Here is a 22,793-nt window from a genome sequence, read left to right as displayed (position 1 = left end):
TCAACTGCTCTAGATTCTAGGAGGGGCCTTATCCCTTGGACCCCCCCACACCCATCCAGTGACGTGTACCAGATGGTCAATGCCGGACCACGGTGTTGTGTAAGGAGAGCTGTCAAAGCTGGTGGTGAGGGCGGCCTGGCCTCTAGTGGCAACGGTTCAGCCACCCTCCCATGTCCTTCCTGGGGACGGCCTGTGTCCTTCCTGGAGATGGCCTCTGCTCAGTTGGCCAAATGGCCCACTCAAGAGGAAGGGCCGACAGAAGACGGGCAGAGGGGCTGCAGCGGGAAAAGAGGCAGGTCTCCTCCGAAAGAGCCAGAATAGGGATGCTCATCTAACACCCCCCTTGGGAATATGCCCAGGACCCTCTCTGGAGGGAGCGCCATTCTCCCCAGGCTGTAGAATCAGGGAGGCCAGGATGCAAATCTCTGCTCTACCAAATTCCTGGCTGAGACCAGTGAAGGAACTCCCTCCAGGTCACGTAGCTAGCAAGCCATCAGCCAGAATTCAAACCCATTCTGCAGGACTTGGGCAATCACTTCCCTCTCTATAATCAGGCACAGATATCCTCATCTTCCAGGGAGAGGAAGAACCCAGTACCCCGGGGGTTTTCCAGGAGGCTTGTTCCCCCTCTGACCTCCCCAGCTACGGTCTTTTGCTTCAGGGTCACCCCTGCCCCTGGCCTGGCCGGCAGGACCCGGTGGGACCCAAGGATAACCTGTGGCTTGCAATTTTCAGGTCACTCCCATCGCCTTGACCAAACGTTCCAGTCGGTACAACACGTGTGCATGGAGCACCCACTGGGTGTCCTGGGACCACGAACGGAACGAGACCCAGCCCCGCTCAGGGGAGCGCAGACCACGCAAGAAGGGGAGGCAAGGGGGGAGCAAGAGGGCTTCCCGCAAGAGGGGACATCTGACCTTGGCCTGCAGGGAGGGCAGGCTTCGACTGAATACGGGCAGGGGAGGAGACGTTTCAGAAGGAGGGAAGAGCCAAAGACTCAACGAGAGTGTTGTGCGTGGCAGGTAGAGTTGTTAATTTGGTGCCAACAGGGAGCTATTTGAAGGATTTGGGGCTGGGGAGAGGGGGCAGGTTGGACGGGCGGAGAAGGCGCCGTCGTTTTCGTGTGGGTGAGGGGCAAGGAGCGAATTTTGGAGGGGTCGCAGAGGCTGCCGAGCTGGCTTTCCCGAGGAGGCAGAGCCGGCAAGGGCGCCCTGGGTTGCCAAAGCTGGGCCTGTCCGCCAGGCGGGATCACGAGCAGGAGGCTGGGTGGGGTGCGCCTGTGTCCCTAGTCCCTAAGTGCCAGCTCTGGCCACGGCTGAAAACAAGAACTTAGCCGGGGGAGCCTAGAACGTGCTGGCTGGGAGGAGGTTACCCTCTGCTGAAGTGGCCCTCATTGAGCCACTGCTGGATTCCGGGGGGGGGGGGGGACGGGGGTGGTGTGTCCCCTGTTATGAGGACACAGATGATCCGGTGGTCAGAGGGTTTGGGCAATTACACAGCAGGTCCAGGATACAGCAAGACAGTGCCCCCAGGGGGAAGGAGATGGCTTGTGTGCAAGTGCCATTAAAAAAGAAATCGGTGCAAGACAGAGGTTCAGAATTGGGAATGAGTCACATGGACGCCTCATGATGAATGACCAGCTGTTGGCAACATTGTCACAGCGACACTCATCTCACTTTGGAAGCAGAGACCCTATTCACCCTGACTTTTTAAAACTGCTTTTAGGACAAGCAGAGAGGAGGAGCGAGAAGAGGGGACGGTGCCTGTGACAGCAGGAACCCTGTAAATGGGTGGGGGCGGTTGCAACTGTGGCAGCCACGCTGGGGCGGGCGGGGGGGGGGACATTCAGGTTTCCCTGCAGTGTCTCTAAGCCTTGAATTGGGACCCATTTCCCCCCCTTGCTGGGGAGCCTCCTCCCCACCCCAGCCAGGGACCGAAGCCTCCCCCACGGCCACCAAGTGTGCCCTGTGCTGGCATCCAATCTGCTTTTTTTTTTTTTTTTTTTTTTTTTTTCTCACTGTTTCAACACACATCCCTGTGGGTAGGTGCTGTTATCCCCATTTTATGAAGGGGGCATCGAGGCTCAGGAAAATGCATTCCTTTGTCCAAGATCACTCCCAGGGCCTCTGTCTGCCTGATCCCTGGGGGATGATGCTGAACCGCACCGGGACACTTCCTGCGGGCCCCCGGCTGGGGAGGAGGGCAGCGGGGAAGGTGCGCTGGGCAGGAGACCCGATGGAGGCGAAGGCCGAGGGAACCCCCAGTGGAGGAAAGCAAGAAGACTTGGCGGGAAACCCGAGAGCCCTCGCATCTCAAACCCCGCAGGCAGCCGAGACCCCGGTGCGCAAATGGAGAAAAAGCCAGCGGAGGAAGAGGGCCAGAGCGGGGCCGTCGAGGTTGCTAGGGCGCAGAACCGCCCGGGCGCGTGGCCGCCGGCGGCGCTGGCAGAGGCGCACGCCGAGCCTCCTTCCCCCGGAACACACCTTAGCCCCCCAGGCAGCCTCGAAAGGGGCAAGAGGACACGCCTGTCAGCTCTGCCCGGGGCGCAGGGAGTCTTCGAAGCTTCTTCGAATGGTGGCGGATTCTCCGGTCCGCTCCCGCGTCCTGGAGACCGCCCAGAGACTCAGAGACAGAGAGACAAAGAGAGACGCGGTCCCAGAGGGAGAAGGGCTAGCGCGGAGGAGGAGAGAAGGCGAAAGCCGCGACCCAGAGAGGGCGGCCAAGGCGCGCGCGAGGCAGAGTGTCAGAGCGTGGAAAAGTAAGCGTCCGGCGGAAGGTGGGCGGACGCGGGGGCCGGGAGCAGAGCCTGGAGCCCAGCGGTGACGCGGCGAGGGGCGGAGGCGGCGGACACACGGACCGACGGCTTCGAGGGCCGCGAGGGCAGGGAGGAAAGCAGCATCCTCACCTCCAACCACAGTCCCCCGCGCGCCCTGCCCCTAACCGCGCCAGGTAGCCCACCTTTGTCCGGGCACGCTACCAGGTGAGGAGGGAGGGCGGGGCCAGGGGCGGGCCAAGGCCGTGCCTTACCTGTCCGGCCGGCGGGGCGGGGGCCGAGGGGCCCGGGGCCGAGCGCCTGCGGGAGCCGAGCGCAGCGGAGGGCCGAGCTGCGAAGCGGGGACCGCGAGGCGAGGTGCGCGGGCGGCTGGAGGATGTGCCCAGGCTGAGAGGGGCTGGAGGGAAGGGGAGGGGGCCGGCGCGCGGGAAGGGGCGGGCGCGCTGGGAGGAGGCGGGGGAGGGGCGGTGGGAGTTGGCTCGGCCGCCCCCGGCTGAGGGGCAGCCCCCGGCCCGGCTGGGCCCTGCGCGCTCCCGGCCGGCGCGCCCTCGCCAGCTGCACTTGGCGTTCCGGGCCCGCTCCCCAGAGGCCTAGCCGCCGTCGCCGCAAGGGCGCGGGGCAGACAAAGGAGGCAGACAAAGGCGGGCGCAGCCGGGCGGCCGAGCGGGCACGGGGCGAGGCGAGTCCACTCCTCCCGGTGCGTAAGAGTCGCCTCGGTACTGCCCGGAGCGCGTGGGACGGGCGGGGCGCGGGCAGCGGTGGCGCATCTGGAGCGGCCCCGCCGGGAGCGGGCGACAAAGGGCCGCGGCAGGGGGTCCCCGGCGGACCCAACAATGGATCGGAGCTGAGCGCTCAGCTGCGGCCGCGTCTGGCCGGGCAGGGGCCGGCCAGTCCCCAAAAGGATTATTCCGCCCCGGCTGTCAAATGGGACGGAAGAAATGCCCGGTGCGAGGGAGGCGGGACGGGGCACCGCGGAGCCTTTGTAGCCTCGGAAAGTGCGCGGAGCAGGGGGCGGGGTTCTGGAGAGGTCGCTCTTGGTTGCGGGGGGTATAGGGGGTCTTCAAACCGTTACCAGGTGAGAATCCCGGGCCTTGACGGCCGCACTAGTGTGTCTCCCCCGGTGCACACCCTGAGAAGGAAGGGAGAGATACAATCCTCCTACCCAACACGCGCGCGCGCGCGCACACACACACACACACACACACACTCGGTCTTCCTCTCGCCACGCCCCGTCCAAAGTCCGGGTGGTGTTCTCGTAGCCCGGCCCAGCTGGGACAAAGCCAGCCCCCAGGGCCGGCTCATCCATCACCGCGCGGGGCGCCGTGTCCTAAAGACCCTGGGAGTCCGGGAATGCTGTGTTATGAGTCCCGCGGCCCCCATAACTCACGGCGGGGTCAGCGGGGCCACAGGCACTGCCAAGATCAAAGAGCTGTTGGGCAGGACCCGGGCGCGCGTGAATCGCCAGTCTCGCCTGGAGCCCAGAGCTCGCCCAGCGGCTTCCATTTCGATTGTTTTCCTCTTCCTCCAGAGTGTGGCAGTTATGGCTCAGAGGTTTAAGGAGCTCCGTTCCTGGGTCAGGCCAGATACCTGGGCTCATCTGCTGATGCCATTCCGGGCCACCTGGGGCAGTCGCCTAACCTCTCTGAGCTCATCATCCCTAACTCTTAGGGTTCAAGGATTCTGTTGGATGCGAGGAGATAGCGTTCCTAAGATCCTGGCCCCATGGGAAACACTCTAGAAAAATGACCTGCTATTGTTATGTAATAGTATCAGCCTGATGGGCACCAGGATGGACTGTGTTCTGAGCAGAGACGAGACATGACCTGACTTGGGCTTTAGGGACGAAGTACCAAGACATGCCACAATGTGGGTGAATCTTGAAAACACTATGCCCAGTGAAACAAGCCAGACGTGAAAGGCCACATGTTGTATGATTTATATGGCATGTTCAAGATAGGCAAGCCCATAGAGACAGGAAGTAGACTAGTGGTTGCCTGGGGCTGGGGGAAGGGAGACGGGGTTTTTCTTTTTGGAGTCATGACAACGTTTTGGAATTAGATAGTGGTGATTGACGCACAGCGCATTAAAAACCACTAAATTGCATGTTTTAAAGGGTGAACTTTATGGTTTGTGAAATACATCTCAATAAAGCAGTTATTATTATTTTTAAAGTAGTAGTCGAGTTGGATCAAGGGTTCTTAGTGTGTGGTCTGGGATGACTTCAGAGAGCCCGGGAACCCCTGAAATTGTGGAAGACGTTCCATGTCTATGGGTGGAAGCTCTACGCTTAAGAAGAGATGATTTGTAAGATCCTCCTGACCAAAAAGGGGTCAGCAACACCGGGGGGGTGGTCAGCAAAACACTGGGGAGGGAATGGCATGTATGGGCTCTGCCCTGGCTGAGGTGTTGGAAGTGCCCAGTGCTGCTGGCCTAAGGTCAGGGCCCTGGCTTGGGTCTGAGGTCGGCCGTGGATCTGGGGAGCTGTATAGGTCACGCCTCGCGCCAGAAGACCAGGTGAGGGAGGGGAGGAGCTGAGTGTGGGCCACATTCCCTTGCCTTTAGGCATCTCTGGCAGGGGGGATGCAGGTCCTTCCTTAGGGCACCTTGGGGCACCTTGGGGACTGCCTTGGGAAATGGAGATGGGGAGGGGGTGCAGTTGAAAATGTTTTAGATGGGGTTTTGAAAAGCATGGTGGCTGGTCCAGAGTGTTTGTTCTAGGGGCTTAGACAGTGTGTGCAGATGTTAATATCATTGCCATAATAGCATGAATTGTGCATTTATATGCCAGGCATTCTGCACTTTATATATATATATATATATATATATATATATATATATAAAATATAAAAATAATATATTAATTAATATATACAATTATATATATAATTTTATTTTTTATTAAAAAATTGTAATGTTTATTCATTTTTGAGAGACAGAGACAGAGAGTGAGTGGGGAGGGGAAAAGAGAGAGAGGGAGACACAGGATCTGAATCAGGCTCCAGGCTCTGAGCTGCCAGCACAAAGCCTGGCCCTGGGCTTGAACCCACAAACCGTGAGATCATGACCTGAGCCGAAGTCAGACGCTTAACCCACGGAGCCACCCATGTGCCATATATATATATATATATATATATATATATATATATATATATAAAAGTTTATTTATTTATTTTGAGAGAGACAGAGATAGCAAAAGTGGGAGAGGGGCAGAGAGAGAGGGAGAGAGACAGAGAGAGAGAGAGAATCCCAAGCAGGCTCTGCACTGCCAGCACAGAGCCTGATGATGCAGGGCTTGAACCCATGAATCTGTGAGATCATGACCTGAGCCCAAACCAGGAGTTGGATGCTTAACCGACTGAACCACTTAGGCGCCCCTGTGCACTTTATACTTTTACAACCATCTCACTTGTTCCCCCCCCCCCAACCCTATGGAATCGGTGCTCCCATGATCCCATTTTACAGGTGAGGAACCTGAGATTCAGAGAGGGAAGGGACTCACAGCTGGTTAAGGAGCAGTGGTGGGGAAAGACAGCATGTTAGAGGCGCGAGCAGCCCGGTGGGTGCAGGGGGTACATAGTGAGCATTCCCCAGCTCTTGCTTCACTTTTGAAAACAGCTCTTTGCACACCGCTACCTGTAGCTCGAGCACTGAAATCAGAGGCCTTTGTTCTCATTCAGAATAAGTTAGGATTCAAGTCAGGCAAATGGCAACGAGCCACTGTTCGCTATCATTTCATCTGTTCTTTCTTTCATTAATTCATTTACTCGCGCTCATCGAGAACCTGGATTGGGCCAGGCACTGGGTGAGGGGCTGGACCAAAAGAATGAACAAGGCTGAGGCTCTGATCAGGAGGTGTCCCAAACGGCTGCATCCTTGAGCATCGGGGTACCAGTGGATTGTTACTAGGCTATATGTGGCTCACTCTCTATGGCTCCCCCCACTCTCCTGTGTTTGGTGTCTTAGGAACCTTAGGCAGGGATGGGATAAATGATCTGTCATGTGATCAGCCTAGTGGGTACGAGGGGACCTTGGCAGCATCTTAAGGGGCTGGATACTTCATTGTCTATTGTTTTACTCTGTTCACTTGTTGCATATTTGTTCAGTGAACTCCAGGGATCCTCCTTTGCCCACGCAGGCCTTGGTCTTTGCAAGACTTTCTTACATCTTGCTTTCTCTTAGTTTCAATTTAAATGTCTCTTGGGAGTGATTTTCTTTCTGTCCTCATTGCAGACCCTCAGGGACCTGTTCCAGTTGGCAAATAAGCCCTCTCTCCTCCTAAACATCCATCCTTTTCCTCCAAGATGCCCTCCTACATATTGTTATTATGGTGAAAAATATGCAAATAACTTGGAAAAACAGTCTCCCTGCAAATGGGTATTCAAAAATGTAATAAATTAACCCCATAATGTAATCTTGGTCCCAAGACTATCCATCATGCTGATGTGCTCAAGATCTAGAAACCCAGATGCCACAGAGCCCTATGGATAAAAATGACAGATGTCTTCTTAGAGCTCCCCTGCCCCCTCTCCAGCTTCTTGGCCCCCGTGGAACCCAAGGCCATCAGAGGTTTAGGGAACATCTGTCCAGCCTGTTCATTTCAAAAATGAGGAGATAGAGGCCTTTTTGGGGTTAGGGGTCAGATCAGTTTGAGTCCCTCCTCACCTGTCTCCCAGCCTGCATCCCTCTGCTTGTGGCTGACTCTGAATCCAAAGCCCCAAATGTAGGCATTTTGTCCATGGGTTTCTAGTTGACAAGGCAGGTACCCCAGTGTCAAAAGCTCTTGGGACCTCGCTTTCTGCATTTGAAAAATGTTGAGTGTTGGGTTTTATGTCTGCCAAGGTGTCTCTGAAGTTCCTTTAGCTCTGTGTGTCAGGGGACCTACAGGTGGCTTGTGCTTTGTCTTCTCAGGGCAGGGGGCTAAGGCTGGGAGCCTGGCATGAGTCCTCGTGTCGCTCACATTGTACTCTGGAGGCCATCCCATGGAAGCAGCTAGACTCTTGAGTTTCCCAGCCCAGGATCCAATCCCAAGAAACCCTGTACAAGAAATTGCCCCCCTAAGACTGCCACTTCCTGTCACTAATGGACAAAATGCTTGAACAGCCTCCAGAGAGGGGCAAAGAAGGACTCTTGCTTTCTCCAGGGCCAAAGTATCCATAATGATTAAATCGCAAGGAGCCAGGGGACACTGTTTACAAGCCAGTGAGCTGCTTAACTGGCTCTGTGTGGAAACGGTTCTCTCCTTCATGGCATGATATGGGCAGTGTCCCCAAGTCTTGAGAAGGGCTGCTATGCCCAAAATGTGCCACCGAGTGCGTCAATTCCTGAAATAAACCATCTTATCCCTTTGGGTTAAATGTGGAAATGGTATGAAATGCAGACTTTCTTTGGGAACAGCCCAAACTACCGTGGCAATTCCGATATGTTTTTGGGCATCAGGGTCCCTGGGGAACTTGTTAAAGGGCCCATACCCTGCTTTGCACCCAGACTGGTCCAGTAGGTCAGAGAGGCCTGGGTTCCAGGAGTTTAATGGACTCCCCAGGGATTCTGATGCAGATTTCCAAGGATTGCTTTGAGAAATGCTTTGCTGGTATTCCTGGCTTAATGGGCCAAGTCACTTATTCTCTTCCTTATCTCCGCCCCATCAGAAGTGGGCAAGTGCAGGTTTGAAGGCATCTGGAGTGAAAACGGGTGCAGATCTCCAATAGCGACCTGTAATTGATAAACATTCCTGGCTAGATCTGGGTACCCACAGCTGGGTGTGACTCCTAACAAGCTCTTCTGTCCCTAGAGGTCAGAGTCAAGGTCCCCAGGCTTCTGGTCCTGATTTGTTGCCTGTAACTGTGCTGCAACTTCTCTGACCCTAGTTTCCCCACCTGTAAAATAAAGGGGCTGAAAATAAGTTGAGGCCCTGGAATCAGGTTAGAAGTCAGAACTGGGTTTGTATTCCAACTGTGTGATTTGGGCAAAGTAGGGAGCATCTCTGAGCCTGTTTGCCATCTATAAAGTGGGGCTGTAAAACGGGTGCTTAGCTCCTAGGCTGAGTTAGTGTTCAATTCAAGTTAGTGATTATTTTAATGTTAATATTATTATCTCCCAGGGGGCCTCTCAGCGGTTCCAGAGGCCATGTCTCTAGGGGATTCCAGAACCGTAATATGTAGTGGGCAAAGACAACTCCGCGCGTCCCCTCCCTCAATAGATGTGTGATTCGGGAAGGTTACTTCACCCTTCTGAACCTCGTTTGGCTCCTCTATAAAATGCGGACAATCACAGTAACTGTCTTACGGAACTGTTTTGAGGATTTAGTGGGATAATCCACAGGCACACTTAGCCCGGTGCCTGGCACACGGCTGGGTCCCTATAAAGGGCAGCTACCACTATGATGCCCGGGCCCGGGAGGTTTTATCTTCTTGGGAGGTAAACCCAAGATGCATTTAGTTTCTGGGTGAGGGCGGGAGTGAGGACGTCCCCGCCCCGGAGCCGGCGGATTCGCTTTCGGTTGGGCAGCTGCGGTCCGGGGATGGTGACTCTGCAGTTAGCAGTAGATGTCGCTGTCTTAAGTCCCCAGCTGTACCCTCCACCTGTTCCTCACCAGCAACACCTATCCGCTCCCTCCCAACGCTTCCCAAAGCGAGACAAACGCCCTGGGGAGCAAAATACGTGGCGACCTGACGTGGAGAGCGAAGGGGTCTTTTCTCGCGCCGACCCCGAGCCTAAGGGAGGCGGTGCCGCGCAGTCTCCGCGTCTCCCGCCTTGGGATCTCGGGCGGCGAGGCCGGGCCCCGCCCCCTCCCAAGCCCCGCCCCTCCGGCTGCCGCTCCCTCCCGCCTCCAGGTTGGCTGCGCGGGGAAGTGGGCGTGGCCGGAGGCGGTCGCTAGGACCTGCCCGAACGCCGCGGAAGTCACGGAGCCGAGTCCAGGCCGCTGGTTGAGCGGGAGGCGCGAGTGGTCGGGTCGGTGGTTCCCCGCACCGGGGGAGGGGAGAGGGGCGGGGTTCCCTCCGAGGAGGTTTCCGGCCAGGCGGAGGGCGGCGTCTTATTCCAGCCCGGTTTCGTTCTCAGCGTGTCCGGCTTTGCGCCCGCGGGCCTAGGCAACCCGCCGTTCCCTCTGCGGCCGTGCCCTTTTGCGAGCACAGCTCTGGCCTTTCCTACCGCACCCCCCCAACCCCCGCCCCCGAGACAGCAGGGCGGGGGGCCAGTAGACAGAGCTGATCGGGGCGCAGCTAATGTCCCCGAGCTATGACGCCAGCGTGGGAGGTCCTTTCTAGCTGCCCAGATTCTGTGTGAAGGGGGACGTCCTGCCCCGATTCCCCCAGACGGAGGGGAGAGGGGGTGGAGGCAAGCGCACCCTGCGGCAGTCTGATCCGTTAGAACCAGCCCCCCCTCCTGCCCCACCCTCTAGGTGGCGGTAAGGATGACCACACTCACGCGACAGGACCTCAACTTTGGTCAAGGTAGGGAGGCTGGACTTGCGGACCCAGGGTGGGGGGGCGAGGGAGGGCCTGGGCCGGCGGGCTTCCCAAGCTCACCGGCTTCAGCCCCTTCACAGTGGTGGCCGACGTCCTCTGCGAGTTCCTGGAGGTGGCCGTGCACCTCATCCTCTACGTGCGCGAGGTCTACCCGGTGGGCATCTTCCAGAAGCGTAAGAAGTACAACGTGCCTGTCCAGGTGAGCCCCCACCTCTGGTCATCCCCGAACTTCAAGGCGGGTAGAGGTTGGATTTTTGAACTCTTCCTCCGCTTTCAGGCTGAGCCCCCTCACTCCCCAGCGGCCTGGCCTTGCCGTTCAGTTCCCAGCCACAACTGCAGGGACTTTTCTTTCCATCCCTCTGAACTGGGAGTTCCCCTTGCCCCAAGTTAGGGACCAGACTCTCGGGTTAGAGTTGCCCCTGGGGCATGGTTGTATTTTAAAGAGCTCCTGGGACTGGCGAATGATTGGTTTGGGGAGGGGATCCCTGTAAACCTCAGGTATCCCTGCTCTCTGCCCTCATTGTAAGGGGTTGTTTTAGGTTAAAAGGCAGACAAAAGCAGTAAACAAATGCTACCCTGTCCCCAGTCTGTAGAAGTGCCGGCCCTTAGAAGGCACTCAGTAAACATTAGAATAAATGAATGACCCAATACTGAAACGTGGTGGGAGATTGAAGGATATACGAGGAAAAGGAAAAAGAATGGCATTTACTGTGCACCCTCTGTGTTGTACGGGATTATCTCACTACTCATCATTTTTTCTTTGCGAGACCTTTCACAGATGAAGTAATTAAAGCTCAGAGAAGTTAAGTGATTTACCTGAGGCCACATAGCTCTTAGTCCCAGATTCTCAATTTTTGAAAATTGATTAAAATTTTGGATCCCTTCTCTGGGAAAAATGCCTGTATGCCCAAATACACACAATTTAGGGACTTCTCAGCCTCTAGAGGAGCCCGCAGACCCCACTTTAGAAACCCCTGATGCTATATTAAGTGCTAATGTTGAGACTGAATTCTTCTACGTTCTGTGTGGATAATTTGCAGTTCTCAGCCCCATGATGGGAAGTCAGTCTCTTGGGTAGGGAGCCCTAGGGAGTTGCTGGCCTCTCTCCCTGGGCTCCTGGAGGTAGGGGTGTTGGGTGGTTTCCCCACTGGTGCTTTGGGCCTCACCAGCCATCGTGCGGTTGTGTGCAGATGTCCTGCCACCCGGAGCTGAACCAGTATATCCAGGACACCCTGCAGTGTGTCAAGCCACTGCTGGAGAAGGTGAGGACACCAGGCTGCAGCCTACTTCACGCCCAGTCTGTTCCTCCAGGGCTCCAGGACAGGGTGATGCTGGGACCGTGCGGGGTCCCTATGACTCTATACCCCAAAGCATATCTCCTGTTCCCTGGACACCACCCCTGCCCCAGGATAGACCTCAGGGCACGTGGGCCACATTCAGGGTATGCTGGGCCCGGGAGCCCTGTTTTGTGGAGTTGGTCAAGTGGAGCCTGCCCCAGAGGGTTCTGGGTTCTTCTCACTTCTGTTTCTCTCCCTGCCCCCAAGTTCTGTCTGGGCTTGCCCCCTCAGGGTTTCCTCCTTTTATCTTGTCCCGCTCTCTGAGATGTCCTGGAACTGCCATGGGGCCCGGACACTCTCTCCCCTCCCAGCCTGTACCGCTCATGTCAACGATGCCTACTTGAAATTCTCAAAGCCCAGGGACCCTCAGCCTAGAAGCTGAGAAGGGCTGTGGGCGTGCCCTTGCCTTCCTTCCTTGGGCAGGGAGGGAGGTGGTGGTGGTGGGTGGGCTACCTGGTCCTGGACTAGGGGATTCCTGTCCTTGCAGAACGATGTCGAGAAAGTGGTGGTGGTAATTTTGGACAAAGAGCACCGCCCAGTGGAGAAATTCGTCTTTGAAATCACCCAGCCTCCACTGCTGTCCATTAGGTAAGCCGCCTCTCCCCGGACTCTTAGCTAGCTGGCTGGCTGGTATGAGGTCCCTAGAAATCGCCCCCATACTCACCCCTTTAGGGCAGCCCCTGAATACCTCAGCTTGGCCTGTGTTCTGAGGTCCCTACTTGGCTGCACCAAGCCACCTCTCTCCCTTCCTGCCTTTTAGAACCCCTCTGAAAGCCCACCTCCTCCAGGAAGCTCGGTAAAGAGGAAAATGGCAAGGAACACTATCCTAACGCGGCTGGCCGCCCTGTGGTCTTCATGTAACCTCTGTGAGGTCCACACTTGGCAAACCATCGCTTTGCTGAATGGCTATTCCCAACCTCCTTTTATGGACAGAGAAACCAAGGACCAGAGAGATGACATGAACCACTCAGGGTCACCCAAATGGTGGCAGAGCCGGGACCAGACCCAGTTTTCTGACTTCCTAGTCGAGTGTCCAGCCCATAGTCAACCAGAAGTTGACCTTGGGCAAGCGTGTTGGCTGGTCAGCTGCTGGTTTCCTGGTGAGGTCAGGGCACTGTTATCTGTTCCCACTTGCTGTGTGGCCTCAGGCAAGCCCTTTCCCTTCCTGGCTTGGTGTCCTGGGGTATGAGGAGGCTTGGGCTGTGTCCTTGTTCTCAGACCTGGCTGCACATTAGAACCACCTATGGGGGTTCACAGTGCCCCATTTGGACTTAGTTTGGGATGGGACTCAGCATTTTTTTTTTAAGTTTATTTATTATTTTGAGAGAGAGAGAGAGAGAGAGAGGTGGAGGGGCAGAGAGAGAGGGAGAGAGAATCCCAAGCAGGCTCTGCACTGTCAGCGCGGAGCCCGGGGCGGGGCTCGAACTCACAAACCGCGAGATCCCGACTGGTTCCGACGCTTAACCGAGTCACCCAGGCGCCACATTCGGCATTGGTTTTAAACTCTCCAGATGGTTTTAACTGCGTAGATAGGATAGGTGGCCAAGCCCTCCAAAGCCAACACGGTCAGAAGCAGAGAGGGCCCCTGGACCCCCAGGTCTGTTTCCAGGGTTGATTGCCTGCTGGTGGGAAGGGCCGCCAGTGTGACGGGAGCCCCTCCTTTTCTCCTTCCAGCTCAGATTCCCTGCTGTCTCATGTGGAGCAGCTGCTCCGAGCCTTCATCCTGAAGATCAGTGTGTGTGATGCTGTCCTGGACCACAACCCCCCAGGTGTGCTCGCCCCCACCCCACTGTCCTCGGGCCTTTCCATGGCTACCTTGGCTCGGGCTGCATTCTCCGGTCCCTACTTTGCTGTATCAAGCCACCTCTCTTCCTTCTTGCATTTTAGAACCTCTCTGAAAGTCCACCTCCTCCAGGAAGCTACCCTGATGGACTCCACCGGGGTTCAGTCTCCCTATTGACTGTGTCTTGTCTTAGCACTTGTTTTACACTCTTCTCCCCTCGGGGGGCTGCTGAGCCAGCCTGGGAGCGGGGAAGAGACTGTGCCCAGTGGCAGGCGTGACGTGGCCCAGCCTTGACCAGACTCTTGCTTCTTTAGGCTGTACCTTCACAGTCTTAGTGCACACGAGAGAAGCTGCTACCCGCAACATGGAGAAGATTCAGGTCATCAAGGTGAGAGGAGACCCGTCTGGTGGGCAGGGAGACAGCCGGGAGGCTTTGAAAGCAAGATGCCACAGTTCTGAGTGGGCCGGGGTGTTGCTGTTCGCGCACCCTCAACATCGTTGGTGGCGGTGCCTGGCACGCGGCAGGTTTTTGTCGTGTGTTAACTGTGTGGCCGAATGCTGGTCGTTACCCAGCCTGGGCACCCAGTACTGAGAGGAGGGTGGAGCCATGTCCTGGGGCTGCCAGCTCAGTGGTGGCTCTCAAGAGAGGGCGGGGGGGCGGGGTCTTCACCCGCCAGTTTCTGAAATGGTGTCTGGGGCTCGTTTAATCACCTGGGTGCCCCGGCCAGCTCCGATCCACGGGCTCGGCCTCTCGGGTGGAGGAAGCCGGGAGTCCGCAATGCGGTAGCTCCCTAGCGACTCTGGTGTTCCCTGAAGTCTGGGGACCCCGGCGCTGGAGAGGGAGTGGGTAGCAAAGTGAGGACAGGCCACGGCCCAGCCCCCTTCCACCCGCTTCCCTTGGTCCCCACCCTAGGACTTTCCCTGGATCCTGGCAGATGAGCAGGACGTCCACATGCATGATCCCCGGCTGATACCGCTAAAAACGATGACATCAGACATTTTAAAGGTGAGCTGCATGGGGACCCGGGCAGCTTTACAGACGGTACGCTGAGGCTAATGGCTCAAGGCTCGGAGGAGATGACCAGGGAGTGCCTGGCGTAAGGCTCCAAACTCCCTTTCCCTTAACCCGTGGCTGTGCCACACTGCCCCACCGCTGGCAGGGATCGGTCTGCCTGGGGCTTACGGGCCCTCCTGAGGACGTGCCCTGGCTGTGCTCCTGACCTTGGCGGTTTATTCCTGTCCACTAGATGCAGCTCTACGTGGAAGAGCGAGCTCACAAAAGCAGCTGAGGGTGTGATGCTCCGATCATGGATGTAACAACTATGGGACACTGGGGGCCCCCAGCCTAGGCCGGTGCTGAGGGACACCCCCTCCCCCCGATTCCAAGTGCTCTTATTGCCTCTGTGTATGGACCACCCACTCTCCGGCCCGGCGCCGCTCAGGTCTGGTTGCCTTCATGGAGGAATTTTCCCCAGGAGGGCAGGGAAGGATGCCGGGACCTTGATTTCTTGGCCTCCTGGGATGTGGCCGGCCAACACTGTCTGTCTGAAATACTGTGCTGTGAGTTGTTTCAATAAAGAGCCCCAAGGGCTGAGCTGGGCTGTCACTAACTGGAGAGGGACAGGAGCAGCCAAATTAACTTGGGAGGAGGGGCTGCTTCTCTCCCAAAGTGCCAGGGACACCCCCACCACCCGTAAACCCAACCCCAGGCTGGTTTTACGGAAAACATTTATTGTGAGAAAATGTCAGAGCAAATGACTGGGGGCTCCCACAAACTGGTGGGTTTCCCCAAGGTTGGAACTGGGGCAGGAGCTCCAGGGGCAGGGGCCCTCGCTGCCGGCTACACGCTCCGCCGGAGGAGACCTTTGGTAGTCAGTTGGCCCAGACAGAGGACGGATGAATGGCTATCAAATGACAGGCTGTCAGAAGGGCCTTCTGAGGTGAGGGAAGGAGGGCAGGCAGACAACCTTCTCCTACCCCTCTGTGGTCTCAGGCTGAGCTGTGCAGGGGGCCAGGTTCCTGGTCATCTTCGGGCTGATAACGATGCTGCTGTTGGTGACGCGGGGCCCATACCAGCCTGCCCAGAACTGGGTGTCCTTGCCCCCGTGCTGGAAGAGGATGTGGCGGACGCCCGGAGGGTAATCTGAGAAAGTGTAGGAGACCTGGGGGGTGGGGAGAGGAAGAAGTGATCGCCCGGACTGGGGAAGGGATGAGATGGGGTGACCACCCCGCTGGAGAGGGGAAGAGCCAGGTCCTGCAGGGGAGAGCCCTCCCCCCCCCCCCCCCCCCCCCCCGCTGGACACCACGGGCTCCAGGCAGGAGAGCTGGGGCCTTCTGTGCCCTGAGGCTGACCCTTGTTTCTTTGCCCTCGTGGCCCTGAGAGAAGCAGGTGGTGAAGGGCAAGCAGGTGAGGCCTCACCTCCGTCCACTTGGCATTGTTCCATTGATCGATGGTCACGGGCGGGGGCTCGAAGGAGGCCAGGACGATGTAGTCGGCTGAGGCCAGCTGTACGCGGAGGTGGTAGGTACAGCCACAGTCTGCTCTGGCGGCGAACCTGGGGGAGGGTGGGGCTCAGGACTGTGCACCCCAAGACAGAAGGTGGCTCTGGAGGTGGGGGAGGTGGCAGCCCCATAAACTGGAGCTCTGAGTTGGATTTCCCTGCTCTGCCCCTGAGGCCCCGCTGGTTTCACTGCTCCCTGGGCCCTACTGTGCCCTTGGGGCAGTGGAGCAAAGCAGCATCCCTTTTGGGTATCCTCTGCTGATGTCCCTTTAACACAGCAAAAGGGTCCTTACGGATCAAGGCCTGGGCTGTGGGAGCTGTGTCACCTGTACGTTATCATGGATCAGACTGGAGATGTGGTGGGAGATTTAAGGGGTGGCCTGTGTGACAGGGGCTGGTATGGAGCTCACCCTCTGGCTGTCCACCCCTCTGCAGGTTTGGATGCCCCTCCAGCCCCATCCGTGACACTTTGAGTGGCGGCCTAGGGCCTGGCTGGAATTGGGGTCCTGCCCCTGCTGCTTTGGGCCAAGCCAGAGTCTTGCAGAGCTCTGGGTGCCGAGCAGGAGCCTGGGAAAGAGCTGAGGGGTGCACGCCGAAGGGGGAGGGGAGGCAGATAGGCGGGAGGCGTGGAGCAAAGTCCGGGGAGGGTGCGTCCTGGTGTCTCTGCTGCTTCAGTACTTGTTTGGTGACACTTTATCTGCGGGCCTCAGTCTCCCCATCTGTAAACTGGAATTAACACGTGCCGATGCAGGGTGGCAGGAGGGCCCAGAAGCACTGAATGAGCAAGCGCCGGGTCCGCCGGCTCTGGGGCAGCCCCGACCCCAGGACACTGCCAGGCACAGACTGGGCACTGCCTATGGGTGTTCCCAGAAAGGAAAGAGGGGAGGACGCAGAGCGCGGCCCGAGCCCTGCTCACCAGTCCTTAACCACGATGTCAGGCCGAAACGTGTCTAGCAGCTCCTCCCCGTAGCCCTCGGCCTTGAGGTCCACCAGCTGGGACTTGAGGCACATCCTGTGGAGCATAAGGAAAGGTGGACATTTCCCGGGTGTGCGCCGTGGCCAGGACCCAGCAGTGTCCCCCGGCTGCTGTGGGACCGCGGCCACTGGCTGGTGCTGGCCTATGAGAAACACATGGGGGGAGGGGTCTGACCCACCTGTGCCTCGGTGGCATGTGACCCCAGTCCAAGGGTCCCAAAGAGGGCACCTTGGTGAACTCGTATTCCTAGATTAGGAACCAGAAGATACCTCTGACTTACCCTAATCACCACCCCCACCCCGCCCCCCCCTGCCATGAATCCAGGCCGCTAAGGACTCCTGCTCTAGGCTTCCACTTCCTCCAGCTGCAGAGAGAGGCCCTCGCTGAAGCTTGAGGTTTGGCAAAAGGTGTCCTGACCCCCTTCCCCCTCGACACTGCCGGCTCGGTGGTTTGTCCCTTACCCAAAAGATGTGACAAAGTACTTCTTGACTCTGGAGTCGGGAAAGTCCGTCCCGTGGTCTCCGGGGAGGCTCTCCACCTTCCAGCGGTCTCCGCCGTTGGAATCGATCTGCCAGGAGGTCATATCCTCTAGGAGAAACGGACCAAGGTCAGATTCCCCTGGGTAAGTGTACAGTTGGCCCTTCCCTCCTGCTGTCAGGAGGGAGGGAGGTATAAGGCTGGGCTTACTCAAGCTCCCATCTCAAGGCGAGCACCCCTCCAAAGTGCCTTTCCTCCAGCACATTCCCCCCTGTCCCCACCATGTGGGCTCTGATCCGGGACCCTCCCTGCCCCACCTTGTCCCTGACGGGCTCTATTTGTAGCATGAAGCTGGGAAAAATAGAGAGTACTACCAGAAATTCGAAACTAGCCTTTCCTTCCTTTCGTTCACACTGTTGCTGGAGGGCTCTGGGAAATACCCAAGTTTCAGTTCTCAAAACATGAAGTTATGAAGGGCCTGTGATGGTACTCCTGTTCTTAATGGCTAATGTCAGTTTGTCCCAACGTGGCCCACTGACTTGACTGACGTTTCCCCTGACACCCTAGCTATGTAACTGAGATCCAAGGGGGCCCGAGGACTGGTTTGTGGGTTTGGTGGCAGGTCATGGGAACCTTCTGGGCTAGCTCAGACCCCCCTCTGCCCAGGCCAGGAGGGATAACCGTGAGGGTGGGCGTCCTCTGCATTGGTGGCATGTGGTGACCCCATACTCGTGATCCCCACCAGGTTGGCCTGGCAGGTTCCGGTCTCCCCGTTCAGACATTCCGACTGAGCTGAGAGGACCTTAAAAAAACAGCAGTGTTTCTCTACCAAGGCTTTCCAGAACAGTCACCAAGGGAGCTTTTCCAAATTGCTCTCTTCCTCCCTCTACTAGAAGCCCACACCTATTCCCTGGGTGCCCCGGGGCCCACCAGTGGAGAACCAGGGGAACAACACAGAAATCCAGCTGTGGGCCTGAGCCAGGCACAGGCTGCAGGCGGGCTCTGTGGAAGCTGCGTGAGCTGAGCCGGCAGCTCAGCTGGGTCTGTTCGGAGTGGAATCTGGGGCAGGCAGAGAGATTGGGTGTCTGGGCCACTGTCTGTGGGGCCTCAGAGAGGGGCCCGAGGGCCCTTATCAGTCAGGACCAGGCCCCAGCAACTGGGCAGTTCTGGATTTTCCGGTAGGACGCTCATCACGGGCCTAGCACTCCCCATCTATAAAATGGAGCCAACCTACTTATTCGGTCAACTCTCGGGATCCTTGTGAGGGTCAAGAGAGAAAACCGACGTGAAAGGGGTTCCGAGCGTACAAACTACGCCTCAGTCGATTGCTGCTGTAGCCCCAACAAGAAGCCCGGTGCCTGGGATGTGGTAGGTGTTCAATGAAGGAAAAAAACCACTGGCAGACATAAGAGAACATTAAGAGCTATGCAGGGGCCTCAAATTATGCAGTCACCTCTTGAAATCCTTATTTCCTTCATCTGGGTAATAGGGATAACAGGAGGATAATGACATTTGTGAAGACCTCAGTCCAGTGCCTGATGCAGAGGAAGCCCCTCCAGAAACGTTAGGCAGCTTAGACCGAACTCAAGAGAGGACGGTGAATGTGTAGTCTGTTCATTCAACAAACGTTTTCTGAGCACCTGCTATGTGAAGGCATCATTGCGGACACTGGGCGGAGAGGGGCAAGCAAGACCCATGAAGTCTGGACCTTGAAGTCTGTGGCAGAGGGGGAAAAAAAAAAAACGACCAAGAGATAAATAAGGTAATTATAGGTAACGAAAGTGTCATCAAGGAACTGAACAGAGTGGATGTGATATAGATAGATGCGGGGCGGGAGGGGGTGGGGGCGCGGGCAGGTGTCTGAACTGAGACCTGAAGAATGAGGAATCAGGGGAGTGTGGGAGGGGTGTGAGAGAACGTTCCAGACAGTGTGGGAATTGTGAGGGTAAACAAGGCCTCCTGAGTGGCGGGAAAGGGGAGGGAACCGGCCTGGGGCAGCCCCCCCCCCCCCCCGACCCACCTTCGGCACACGGATTGCGCAGGAGATTCCTGTGGAGGCTGCGTAGGAAGTAGAAGATCTTCCAGTCGGCCACAGCCTGGTCCCCCTCCTCGGTGATGAAGCCCTCACGCAGGCACTTGCGCTTCCAGAGGGTCACCAGGTCGATGAGGTCTCGCCAGAGGCTGCAGACCAGGCGGCAGCGCAGGAGCAGCTGGCGGGCGGGCACGTGCGTGAACACCTCCAGCAGGATGTTCTCGGGGAGCTCGTTGATGCTGACCGGGGCCATGGCTGGGGTGAGGTAGGGTGCACACACAGGCCTGTGGGGGGCAACACTGGTTACGAGCCCTGACCAAGCAGGTGGACCCCCTCGGATTCCCAGGGACCTCAGCCAGGGGCTCTTTTTTTTTTTTTTTTTTTTTTTTTTTTAACGTTTATTTATTTTTCAGAGAGAGAGAGTGTGAACGGGGGACGGGCAGAGAGAGAGGGAGACACAGAATCTGAAGCAGGCTCCAGGCTCCGGGCTGTCGGCACAGAGCCCAACGCGGGGCTTGGACTCAGGAGCTGAGCTGAGCTGTGAGATCATGACCTGAGCCGAAGTCAGAAGCTCAACCGATTGAGCCACCCGGGCTTTTGAAACGAGAGGGGTAGACGGCGCATTTGAGTGTCCTTCCAGTACAGAGTAGGCTGTCAGAATACGGAGTGGTCACATGCTACGCACATTTTTAAAAGAGTGTAGTAAACACATTAATAGAGACTTTAGGAGCTAATATTTAAAGGGGCCCTTCCCCCCCCCATTAAAAAATAATTGCCTAATGGGGCGCCTGGGTGGCTCAGTCGGCTTAGCATCCGACTTCCGCCGAGGCCATGATCTCACGGTTCGTGAGTTTGAGCCCCGCATCAGATGACTTGGAGCCCCACTTTGGGTGAGCACAAATCTGCTTTGGGTGAGCCCCACTGCTCGCTCGCTCTCTCTCTCTCTCTCTCTCAAAAAAAAAAAAAAATGTAATGGTGGACCTGGTGGCCTGGAAGACCTTGCCGAGGCCACGCTGTTGCCTGTGGGCTCTGCAGGAGTTTGTGGTGATGTTATTTTGGTGCTGGGAATTCACTATCTGGGGACGTAATAAAGATTTTATATTCCACGTCACGACTTCATTAAGCGGCGGGGCTAGTGCTGAGAAACCAACTTCCTCTCCCCAGATTGCTCACTTTGGCCTGGAAGCCAGATGTGCTGAAACACCCCAATGAGAAGCACCCCCCCCCTCCCCTCCCAACTCCATTCTGGTTTGGGGATCAGGCCAGAACCCACTTTGAAAAGCTCAGAAACTGCAAAGCAGATTGGGGGAGGCCTGAGCAAGCCTGCCTGGGTTTGAATCCTGGCCTGCAGTGGCTAGCGTGGGGAGCTGTAAAAGGAGCTAACAACTGTCCCAACCTCAGAAGGGCCAGGAGGACTGAGTTAGCACAAGCAAAGCACTTAGCATAGGGCGGGTAAAGAAGTGCTCCAGACCCCCATTACTTACACTTCTGTCGTTAACAGCAAAAACAGTCCAGCAGCTGTAGTTACTCGCCCCCAAGAACACCTTCCACCCTCTACACCTGAATTGCACAAGGGTTCTGGAAAATTCAGTGTCACCCTGGCCTGAATCTTGCCTGCTTATCATCCAGATCTCTAAGGAGATCCCCTAGGAGGGGAGGGAAGGCCAGCCACTGTCACTCAGATGGGCCTCATCTGATTACAGGTGGGAGAAGGAGGAACTATTCTCCCACCCCCAGAGTTTCTGAGATTTCTCACTTTCCATAGCAGCCTACAGTCTTCCCAAAGCTACCGTCCCAGCAAAAACGAGGTGGGCGCATCATCTAGTTCCTGCCCAGAGAGGAGCGTTTCAGCAGGGCAGAGAACAATAAAAAAGTACTTGTACCTCGCACAATAATGCTAGGATGGGAAAAACTGCGTGTGGCTAGGTCTTCCGATTTTTCAGAAGCAACTCTAAACGATTTTGAAAATACGACACCTGTCAATTTTTAAATGTTGGCAACTTCTAAAGGCACTGTCTAGGCCAAATAAAAGTCGCTGGGTCGGAGTTAGAGGAGACTTAGGTACGAACAGCTCCTCACCCAGGCGTCCAGAGTCTGGTCTCTGGCTCCGGTTGAACGTTATCACCCGCACCCGCTCCCTTAGTTTCTATACCTCAAGGGTCTCCGGCGAGGCCTGACTGGGGCAGGAGGCGAAGCCACCCCGGGGCACCCTGTGCTTCTCACGTCCCCAGCCCGAGTCGCGACCTTCTTAACACCCCCTCCAGGTACTGTTAGCATGCCAACTTCTCGAAAGCAGAAGCTGAGGCTTGGGAAAGTTTGGGGCCGGTCCCGGGCCCCCGCCGGCATGGTACTGCCGGGAGGTCCCAGATCGGCCCCGGGCAGGGTGTCGCTCCCAGGCGGCACGGCCCGGAGCCAGGACCGGGCGGCGCGGGATCCGGCCCGGCTCGTGACCAGACCTGGGCGACAGTGCCCCGCGCTGCCCCTCCGCCTCGCGCCGCCCCGACCGCCGCCCAGACCCCCGCCCCGCGGTCCCCGGAGTCCCCGCCCGCTCGAGACTGCGTCGCCGGCTCAGTTAATGCCCCGCCCCCAGCCCCTCCCTTCCCTTCCTCCTCTCCCCCCCTACCCCGGGGGGTTCCGGACACCCAAGCCCTACCCGCGCCTGTCCCACGCCCGTCCCCCGGGCTGGACTGCGACCTGGACGCGGGGCGGAACGCCCCGCCGGACCTGAGCTCCGGGTCTGCCTGGACCCTTCGCCCTCCGCTGCGCCGTCAGCTCTCGCCCCGCCCCGCCCTCGCGTCACGCGCCGCGCTCGGACCGCCCCCCTCGGGTCCCGGGGCCGCGCCCACCGCCTCGCCCCGCCCCACGCCGTCCGGCCCGACGCCCGCTCCTTCCGCAGCCAAAGGAAGGGAACCCTGAGGTCGTCGGTGCCTCCGCGGCGCTCCGGACCCTCCGGACCTCGGAGCCTTAAGCTCTCTTCTCCTCCAGGTGGTGGGCGGCTCGGCAGCCGGATCCCACGTCTTCCCTTTGCTTTCTCCTCCCTCAGGGAAGTCCGAGCTTTCTCCTAACCAAGCGTCCACCTGTGCGCGGGTCACCCTGAGACCTCTTCACCCGTTCCTTCCGGTATAGAGGGAGGTGGGGCTCGCCGCAGAGGGTGATTGCTGGAACTCTGGGCTGGAGCATGGCTTTCACCTTCACTAGGGAGTGGCTTCGCGTAGGCCTCAATCTACTCAAAAGTAAAAACCTCCCTGCGTTTATGTCGGGATTAAATTTATTAATTCCTTTCTTCATTCAACAAATAATTATCAAGCACCTACTTAAGGCAACCACAAAGGGTTGTGCAGGCTGTGCACTGCGCCAGGGTGCCTGGCCCAGGCCATCCTGTTAACTCGTCAGGGCTGCATCTCCCCCAAAGGGGTCTTTTACTAACTGGTTTACCATACTGCTAGTGAGT

General features: G+C 57.4%; 2 protein-coding genes across 4 annotated transcripts; one reads left to right on the top strand and one right to left on the bottom strand.

The window, feature by feature from the left end:
• The first annotated feature begins 9,626 nt into the window (after positions 1-9,626).
• MAD2L2 (mitotic arrest deficient 2 like 2) lies at positions 9,627-14,950 on the top strand. Its single transcript, XM_042996407.1, has 9 exons — positions 9,627-9,721; positions 10,170-10,221; positions 10,317-10,435; positions 11,427-11,498; positions 12,061-12,161; positions 13,248-13,342; positions 13,671-13,744; positions 14,270-14,362; positions 14,604-14,950. The coding sequence occupies exons 2-9, from the start codon at positions 10,182-10,184 to the stop codon at positions 14,643-14,645; spliced, it is 636 nt and encodes a 211-aa protein (XP_042852341.1). The 5' UTR covers positions 9,627-9,721; positions 10,170-10,181; the 3' UTR covers positions 14,646-14,950.
• A 120-nt stretch (positions 14,951-15,070) lies between these two features.
• Positions 15,071-22,450, bottom strand: FBXO6 (F-box protein 6). Of its 3 annotated transcripts, none has more exons than XM_042996406.1 (6): positions 22,298-22,450; positions 19,331-19,626; positions 17,295-17,421; positions 16,774-16,869; positions 15,776-15,911; positions 15,071-15,518 (listed from the first exon to the last, which is right to left on the bottom strand). In XM_042996406.1, the coding sequence occupies exons 2-6, from the start codon at positions 19,593-19,595 to the stop codon at positions 15,330-15,332; spliced, it is 813 nt and encodes a 270-aa protein (XP_042852340.1). In that variant the 5' UTR covers positions 19,596-19,626; positions 22,298-22,450; the 3' UTR covers positions 15,071-15,329. The 3 variants fall into 3 exon arrangements, with proteins under 3 accessions (XP_042852340.1, XP_042852338.1, XP_042852339.1); XM_042996404.1 differs by lacking the exon at positions 22,298-22,450 and adding an exon at positions 21,996-22,124; XM_042996405.1 differs by lacking the exon at positions 22,298-22,450 and adding an exon at positions 20,827-21,648.
• Between the last annotated feature and the right edge of the window lie 343 nt (positions 22,451-22,793).

This window comes from Panthera tigris, chromosome C1 (assembly GCF_018350195.1).
Source record: "Panthera tigris isolate Pti1 chromosome C1, P.tigris_Pti1_mat1.1, whole genome shotgun sequence".
Classification (NCBI taxonomy): Eukaryota; Metazoa; Chordata; class Mammalia; order Carnivora; family Felidae; genus Panthera; species Panthera tigris.
The sequence above is the reverse complement of the archived record's forward strand: the minus strand, read 5'-3'. Positions and strand labels throughout refer to the sequence as shown.

Bases quoted from the DNA above. Each gene is read 5' to 3' on its own strand.
- MAD2L2 (XM_042996407.1), top strand. From the start codon at position 10,182: ATGACCACACTCACGCGACAGGACCTCAACTTTGGTCAAG. The intron at 10,222-10,316 runs GTAGGGAGGCTG...GCCCCTTCACAG, and splicing joins GGACCTCAACTTTGGTCAAG to TGGTGGCCGACGTCCTCTGC. The intron at 12,162-13,247 runs GTAAGCCGCCTC...TTCTCCTTCCAG, and splicing joins CCTCCACTGCTGTCCATTAG to CTCAGATTCCCTGCTGTCTC.
- FBXO6 (XM_042996406.1), bottom strand. From the start codon at position 19,595: ATGGCCCCGGTCAGCATCAACGAGCTCCCCGAGAACATCCTGCTGGAG. The intron at 17,422-19,330 runs GTGGGTCGGGGG...CGTTTCTCCTAG, and splicing joins GCGCAATCCGTGTGCCGAAG to AGGATATGACCTCCTGGCAG. The intron at 16,870-17,294 runs GTAAGGGACAAA...TATGCTCCACAG, and splicing joins TACTTTGTCACATCTTTTGG to GATGTGCCTCAAGTCCCAGC.